The 8,862-nt window shown below is 38.0% G+C and overlaps 1 protein-coding gene across 1 annotated transcript; it reads right to left on the bottom strand.

Moving 5' to 3' along the window:
* Window positions 1-219: 219 nt before the first annotated feature.
* On the bottom strand, window positions 220-5,548 carry LOC137826285 (Plastid-lipid associated protein PAP / fibrillin family protein). The gene is made up of 3 exons (XM_068632195.2): window positions 5,025-5,548; window positions 2,061-2,126; window positions 220-385 (listed from the first exon to the last, which is right to left on the bottom strand). Exons 1-3 carry the CDS (start codon window positions 5,486-5,488, stop codon window positions 286-288), a joined length of 630 nt encoding a protein of 209 aa, XP_068488296.2. The 5' UTR covers window positions 5,489-5,548; the 3' UTR covers window positions 220-285.
* Between the last annotated feature and the right edge of the window lie 3,314 nt (window positions 5,549-8,862).

Genomic DNA, 8,862 nt, shown 5'->3' on the forward strand with positions numbered 1-8,862 from the left:
TAACTGAAGAGAGAATGGTTGTGCGATGAGCCACCAGTGCCATGAACAAAATAATTCACACCTTCGGCATACATAAACAGAAAGTAAACAGAAAAGAATGCAAATTATTTCATATTCCTATACTACATTAACTACATATTTCAACAGCCAAAAGAAATAAGCATATTAAATTAGCTTAACTAAAAGAGATAAAAGACCTTAACAGATTGCACTAAAACATAAGGGCAATTGAGTCGAAAGTTTTCATTAATGAAAAAGAGTTAACAATGACAATGAAGATTCTGTTCATTCTTTCCACTCATAGGAAGCTCGGTCAACAACTAAATAGTCTCCTCGGATATCCTTTACAACTCGAAGGTCATCATCGAGGTACACAGTATCAAACCTGCAAAAACAGGAGAGAAGCACATTACTAGAATAAAACTTCTCAAGACTCCTAACTCCTAACTTCAGACTGGACGAGAACATAAATTTTACCAAATTTTACCTCTTAATTATTAAAATAGATAAAATTTTAAAAAATTATTGAAATCACAATTTCATGACTTTAGTGTATTTGACGTAAAATTGTTCTAAGACGTCACAACTTTATTATAATCAAATTTTAATTAAAATGACAACTTTATTATTATCAAATTTTAACTAAAGTCATGTGACTTTACCATTTTAATAACTTTTAAATTTTTTACCTATTTTAATAATTAAAAGATAAAATTACATCAGATTAATTGAGTCTTTTTCTTTTACAAATTTCTGCCAGAGAAACTTGGGGTATAATTAGATATTAAGTAGGATAGGAGGTTCGGTAGAATATTAAAGTATTTGATTCTTCTCCATTATGTAATCCAAAAATACAGTTTAGTGTCCATGGTTGGTTTCAATGGTTATTCAGTATAGTGTCCATGAAATAGCACTCACTTATCCTTAGCCTAGTAAACTGTATCAAGAACATAGAAACATAATTTATTGTAAGTATTAAAGAACCCCAAACTAGATCGTGTCTACCCACTAAAAAAAATATCAAAAACCCACGCAATAGAGGAATACTAAACTCATTCTAATTAACATTTAATGATTTTCTTTTAGTCTTTGTGTGGATTCTTTTTGGAAAACTAACATCAATATTTCTTCTTGTAGTGACCAATTCGTTATTTATTTTTGAACGAGTTCAACAAAATTTGTTATGCAATTCATTAAAGTGATGAACCAGTATATATCAAAGGGTGTGCTTTAAAATTTTATTAAAACTCCCCAGCCAACTTTAAAGCAAGAGAGGAGACGTAAAATTTGGATTGGAGAGTAAAAAGGAGAAACAAAGATAAAATAATTATTCTTTTTTACAAGAAAAGATATATTAAAGGGTTTAATTATTTATAAATTCAAAATAGTCTATCATTAAGTACGGATTTTGACTAACCCCTATTTACCAATTCATCGTAAGGTTGTGTACCCTGTGTTGTATTCAATTGTGAGATAAATTCTCACATTGCACGTAAATGAATAGGTTAACTAATATATAAGTGAGAGAATCACAAATCTATTGTCCAATTAGAATTAAATAAAGTTTTCCTATATGAATTTTAAGCAAGTATGTCTTATTGTATTAAATGACAATATGATAGTACGTATTATACTGTAATATTTCTGTATTATGTAGAAGAAAGAAATACATTAATAAACAAAATATACGAAGGTAATGAATTGTATATTAATATTGAAATTATAATGGATATTTCATTTTCAACTCAAATTCAATCAATACAAAAGCTTTTGTTGCCCCTAAACTACAAACACTGAGTCTCATCATTGAAAGTTATTCCTAGCAATCCTCTAACCAGGCAAGCTAACAATCATTTTTGTCCACATTTTTAACTCTTCAATTTAGTTTCTTTCTTCTCTACTAAGCAAAACCATTAAATTTGAAGATTAAATAAATGCGGAAGAATGAGCTTTGAAATCATTGGTTATCGTGTAAAGCTACATATGAGAATGCATATCAGACATATTCCTAAATAATTGGACTAAATTTTTCAGTTGCATTGTAAACATAAAGTACTTACCAACCCTGTCCAAATGGTGGCAATGGTATTTCCCAGTTCTTTCCACGTAATACTGCACTTGTAAATCTGAAAAACCATGTCAGTCATCAAAGATATTAGAATATTTCTTGTGTAAACATTAGAAATTTGAACTCATTAAGCAGTGACATCAAGTTTACACTTCAGTTATGTATGTGTAACCTAGAAACACTATCTACAATTTTGTCAGAATAATGAATATAAGAGACTTTAAGAATGAAAGAGATATAAGGTTGGTTTGGTGGTAAAAGTAGAATAGAGTTTAAGGAATGGTCGAATAGGCCATTGGTTCGATTGGCTCCCACTAACAAAAAAATAAAAAGGTCAGCAATTAACACCCTGCTATTGTCCTCTTTTTGAACAGACGAGTGGTAAAGCCACTTCTTAAGCTATTGCCCCAACTCTATGAACCACCATGAGGCTACTAAACTTTTGATTGATCCTGTTAGATATTGATATCAATTATACTCCCCCAATTCTATGAACCACCATAAAAGGACCATGAGGCATTTAAGCTCTTGATTGACCCTGTTAGATAGTATCGGTTATACGGTCTTAGACTCATAACGTAGTCACCCAATATACATTCTATGCTCCTTCTATGTTTGTTAGAGTACTTGAAATATGTAAAATTTATTTTATTGATAACCACACAAATTACATTTTTATTATCTCTATTTGTAACAATTAGATTCTTTAAAATAAACTAATAAAAATATGCCAAAATGAATAGGATGATTGTATAGATATTTTTTTATAATTATTATAAAGATATTGAGGATATTTTTATCCTAATAATCCATTATTTACAACACTCCTCGAGTTGATAAATGAATATCAATCAACTTGCCTACAAGATAGTAGAATCCATCATAAGGAAGTCCTTTAGTTAAAATGTTTTGTATATAAAACCCTATAAAGACATAAGTCATAACCACAATACCTCTGTCAAGAATATCATGATAAAGTCTCTTTTAATTTTAATATATTTGGTCATATCATGTTATACTCGGTTATGAACAGTGTTCATAGTTGACCTATTACCACAATAAAATTACATATGGATGTCAACCTTTACTTTAAGGTAATTCAATATGATTTCCATCCAAAATCCTTTGACTCACCTTGAGTAAGGCCTCAAAAATTCAGCTTCTACACAAGACCAAGATACTTTTTAGGATACCAGATTTTCTCCAAGAAACATAATGTAGCTAGAGGTAGATTTTTTGTTAGTAACAAAACCTACATAAGTATATATATCCAGAGTAAGTGTCTTTTTTCCTGAATAGTAGCCCCATTCCTGGACTTAACTCCATGTATTAAAGAATTTTGTTTTGCATGTGTCTTTCTCTTGGATGATGTATAAATTGGCTTACCGCACTAACAACATAAACAATGTCGGTCCCGTGTGATAAAAAATAAGTTTTCCTACCAATTTTTGAAATGGAGACTTTTCTACAGGAGAACTCTTCACTTCCAATTTTATGATCATGTTTGATAGGAACTCTTGAAGTTCTAAATCCCAGATTACCTATTTCTTTAAGAGATCAATTACATATTTTCTTTGAGAGATAAAAATTCCTTTCTTGGAATAAGCAACTTTTACTCTAAGGAAATACTTGAGTTTTCCCAAGTCTTTCATTTCAAATTGGGCCGCCAATTTTTCTTTTAAAACCAATTCCTTCATTTCATCATCCCTTGTAATAAGTATATCATTCTCATAGAATAACATTATAGTGATTATTTGTAACAAAGTGTTTTATGAATAAAGTATGATCTCATGCTTTGCTTGTATCCTAAGGACACCACTGTTTCTCTAAATCTCCCAAACCAGGCATACTTTATTCCTTCTACTATGAGTTTCAAATCCTGGAGAGATCCCCAAGTACATTTTTTTTTCTAAAGTTCCATGAAGAAACACATTCTTCACATCCAACTAATATAAGTCCCAACCAATATGAGTTGCTAGAGAAGAAACAACTCGAACTGTACCATATTTGCTATAGGAGAAAATATCTCCTCATAGTCAATTTCATAAGTTTAAGTCTATCCTTTTGCAACCATTTGGCTTTATATTTGGGTATTGTCCCATATGTCTTATATTTCACTACAAAAATCCATTTACACCCTAAAACCCTTTTGCCTCTTAGTTTGTCAACAATCTCCCATGTTGGGTTTCCTTCTAGTGCATTCATCTACTCTCTCATGCCTTGGGTTTCCTTCTAGTGCATTCATCTACTCTCTCATGCCTTCAGTCCAATGTTCACTTTTTACAACTTCTTAGATTGATGTAAGAATTTTGTGACATCAATGGCAACAATAAAACTTTGATGTTTATTAGAAAGATTGTTAGTGCAGACACATTGAGAAATAGGGTATTTGACACAATACTTTCACTTTCTAAATGCAATGGGTAAATTCTTAAGGATAGGGGTGATTTCATTGCAAGATTTCTTTTGTCTTGGCATGTCATCTTCTCCATTATTGATTATAAGGATATAACAATATATTTGTCTTTCCCTGACCTATGAAGTGAGGACCAAACAAAGTATGCCTTCCTTCCCATTCCCTCTCTCTTTCGAACCAACCAAGGTCAATTGCTATCCCTAGGGAAGAGAATAATGAGAAGATTCTCTCTAACTTTTAGATTTGTCATGAAACTGTGATGCTTCAATAGTAGAAGAAAGAGGTGGAAAATATACCAACACTGCTTGACTTCCTGCTGACAACATTACCCAACTCAAGATTGATAATTAGAGGAGACAAAGTGACAGAGTCCACTCGTTCTTCCAAGAGTCAATAAATAACTAACAATAGCATACTCTCGCCATATGCAAGGGTGTATGACAGCAAAATCAAACTCAAAATTCAAGTCAATTAATTGCGAATGCACAAAAAGAACATTATTCATTATTGTTATTATCATCATTAAGTTCAATTATTCACCTGAAATTCACTCTCTGCGGCGACGCAACCTCAATACTGGATCGAACAAAGAAAACGCCATCAGGTGGAAACGTGATGACGTTGTTGAGCGTTCTATTCCGAACATCTATGACCTGCAACACGTCGCCGGCTCGGCTTCCAAACAAGGGAGACTTCTCGATGATAAAGAGCTGCTCCTTCTCTGTCGTCCACAGCAGCCGCCACGTCGCCGACAGGGAATCGTCAGTGGTGACGGAACCAGCGCCCACGGCGGCCATTGCGTCAATGGCTTCAACAATAGCGGCGCGCTTCGCGGGATCGCTCTGCGTCCGAAGGCCGCGGTCCTGGTCGGCTATGAGGGCAAGGAGGTGGTCCTTGGCGGATTGGGATTGGGTCGTGACGGAGGAGCAGGTGAACCTCCGGTGAGAGTAGCGCGGAGCAGGGAGTTTAGTGGTGAAGGGGTTGGGAATAAGGAGGGTGGCCATGGGTATGGGGGGATGCTAGGATTGAGTTCCATGGGGTCTGTGGAGGGAGTGAGCCTGAAAGAATTGGAGGGAAGATATTGTGGGAGCCACGTGGATATTAATTATGAGATTTTCCATTTCTGAATTCTTAGTAGATTAAGTGTACATTCCCATGCTCAATATTACAAAAACAAATATAAACAAATCTTAATTAATATTATTTATTTAAAAATGATTTCCATGTCATTGCTGTTTTTTTTTAAAAAAAATTATATCAAGTTTTAAGGGAAAATAGTTTTAAAAAATAAATACAATTAATGGTTAAACATATTTTTAAAATTTATTCTTTACTCATTCACGTAATTTACGTTGTTTTCTACTTTTATTTACATTTCATAAATAATGTATTAAGTTATCTCTAAAATTAAGTTCTTATATAAAGTTATATTTTAAAGCATGCATATATGGAATACCTAGAAGTAGTTAGAAGTTACAACAAAAATGTTCACTCAAGTTCACAACGTATCAGCATGGTTTGCATGGGTAATTTCCAATATATGCAGTGAAGATCACTGTGATATTCAATTCCTACTAAAGTCAATATCTCTAGTTAGCCTCTTCATTTATTCAAGTATTATATGACCTTAATATTTAATGAACTTATATTTCTGATATATATATATATATATATATATATATATATATATATATATAACCTTATTGTTAGAACTAGATGGTCTAGTAATTAACTATTGGACAACATGTCCACATAGTGCCCTCCAACGGTTTTAATGGTATTAATTTTAACAAAGTATTAAGTTCTGTAAAGATTTATAAGTTTGAACGAAATTGATGTGATTATCCAAAGATAGTTTGGAGAAGAAGGACCTCTTTATTCAAGTTCACATTTCAAGTATCAAATATTAGGAATGTTCCGTCCGGTTGACCGGGACGTCTTCGTGCGCGACCTCAACCGTCAGCTAGGGACTCCTTCCCACTGATTGCCTGTGGATTCCTGCAAAAAAAAGAGGACACAGAGGCGCCCTAGCGGCCGTTTGCACTCCGACGCTCAAGTCAGCCAGCAAGAAACACCAAAACTGTTCACCTCCGTCTCTGAGCACCGCGTATGGCACTCTGAAGGTGGTAAAATAACTGTGTGTTGTGTGTATGTGTTCTCTCTCTCAGGCAAAAATATTCCCCAGTCCCTTGTTCGTAACTGTTGAAGCACGAGCAAGCAACTAGAGAGCTCTCGTAAATTTGCCGAAAATTCCAACCCCCTTTTCAACATTTTCCGCGATATTTAAACTACCCAAGCATTTAAAGCGCCTTTAATTACAAACGTAACGCACTCAATCAGCGTATTTAATTTAGAAAACGCAGCGCATTTAAGACGTTGAAACGCTTGGGAGCCATTATAACACCTGAATGCTCGAAAGGGAAATTGTATTGAAGGACTTTAATTACCTGGTACCTGACTAAAGGGTGTTTCTATTCTGGCATGGCTGTGGTACACGTGGAGGTCCTCACGACGCCATGACCCCATCTGGGGGCGTTTCTGCCCAGCTGGGGACGTTTCTACGTGTGAGTCCTCCTGCTTGGGAGTGCTACTGCGCTAGGGGTGACTTTTTGGGTGCCAACTCATGCCCCCAATTATCTAGTCACTTTACTTTGAGAGCGTATCTGCCTTCCTCTTGTACCCTGCACCCGGCTGCCCTGGGCGTGACCTTCCTCTTGAGTCGTATCTGTCCCACAGGCGTCTCTGGGGCGGCAGGAGCACTTCACGAGTCAGGCTGCCCTACACTGGTACTATTACTATGGCCTTGAAGCCACCTTTTCCTTCTCTTTATCGCCCGGGTTATCGGGACCTGAGGCCTCCCCACGGCGTCGCTCCCTCCATGGTCTTTCCTACCCATGGGTATCGGGGAACCACACCGTGATTGCCTCGCTTTAGCACTGTTTTATCTGGCGACGCCTTGTCCGGGCGATGCTTCCTCTCGGCGATGCTGGCACTTGGCGTTTCTCCACCTAGGCGACGCCTTGCGTTGACTTTGGCTCTCCAGTCGTTGACTTTGACCTTGACTTAGTCAACGCCCGGATACAGGACGGTACACAAGCCCCCCAGTCTTAAGCTGAAGTCTTGTCTTCAGCATAAAGACTAAAGCCTCGCCCACGCCGTCCACGTGCCATCCTGATGACGTGTCATTCCCTGCTGACTCAACAAGTCTCGAATTGTTGACGTGACACTCTCTGAACCCTAGGAGCGCTCTTACTGACTGATTGGACCTCCTCTGAAATGATGATGATAACACCTTTTGGGGCTACCCTCGATCGCGCGCCACGTGGCCCATCTCACGGCCAACCTCTAGGGACCCTTGCGCTTCCCTGAGGCGATTGATCCTTTGACACGTGGTACGATCTCACGGCCCTCAGTTAGCGCCTCTTGAGTTGCGAAATGTAACGTTTAAGTTACTCCAAACCCCGCGCTCACCCTACTGTTACATTCATTCTCTCTGCATCTCCGCACTGTTCATCGCCTTCAAAACCCTTTTTCTCTGCAATCGCGATTCTCTCCTTCCTGCGCTCTTCTACTGCCTCCACTCCAATAGCAAAGGTACGATTTCGAGTGCTCACGACTCTTCCCTTTCATCGCATTAGATGATTTATTGAATTGCTTGGGACTGTTGTTATTCGTGCATTACTGCGTTTCTCCACTTCTCCTTCCTCCTCTGGGTTTTCTCGCGTGGGTGATGTTTCCTGGGGCTCTCTCCCCTTCCTGCCATGGCTACACTTGCTAAACCCTTTTTCCTCTCTTCTTTCTCCAGTTATTTGTTTACACCATGACGCGCGCGAACGCGGAGCCTGATTCCTCCCCCACGACCCCCAAGTCCAACTACAAAGCCTTCTACCCCTGGGCTCCCGACGAACTCCTGAGCGAATGCACCAGCCTGACTTCCTTCCAGGACCTGGAAGCTCACCGTGGGGATCCCCATTTATACAACTTTAACGCCTTCTGCCGCACGCACGACGCCCACATTTTCGTCCGTCCCGGCAGGCCTGGGGAACCTGTTTGTTTGGACGATAGACCTAGAAAAGGGAAACCCTTCTTCTTCATGTACCAGACCGTGTTCAAACGCGTAGGAGTGCGTCTCCCATTCACCCCCTTCGAACGGGAACTCCTCACTGAAATCAATACTGCCCCCGCCCAGCTCCATCCCAACAGTTGGGCATTCGTGAGGGGTTTTCAAATTCTTTGTGGACACCTGGGTATCCCCCCTTCTGTAGATGTCTTCCTGCATTTCTTTGAGGTGAAGAAGCAGGGGAAGAGCTTCTGGGTAAGCTCTTTCCGGAATCGCGGGCAGGATCCTCCTCTCCCTCTTCCAAAATTCTTACAAGAA

Source organism: Phaseolus vulgaris, chromosome 8 (assembly GCF_051622355.1).
Source record: "Phaseolus vulgaris cultivar YP4 chromosome 8, ASM5162235v1, whole genome shotgun sequence".
In the NCBI taxonomy this organism is placed as follows: Eukaryota; Viridiplantae; Streptophyta; class Magnoliopsida; order Fabales; family Fabaceae; genus Phaseolus; species Phaseolus vulgaris.

Excerpts from the sequence above, each read along its gene's own strand:
- LOC137826285 (XM_068632195.2), bottom strand. The coding sequence starts at position 5,488 with ATGGCCACCCTCCTTATTCCCAACCCCTTCACCACTAAACTCCCTGCT. Across the intron at positions 2,127-5,024 it reads CCGCAGAGAGTGAATTTCAG|ATTTACAAGTGCAGTATTAC; the intron begins GTGAATAATTGA and ends ATGGTTTTTCAG. Across the intron at positions 386-2,060 it reads CCACCATTTGGACAGGGTTG|GTTTGATACTGTGTACCTCG; the intron begins GTAAGTACTTTA and ends CTGTTTTTGCAG.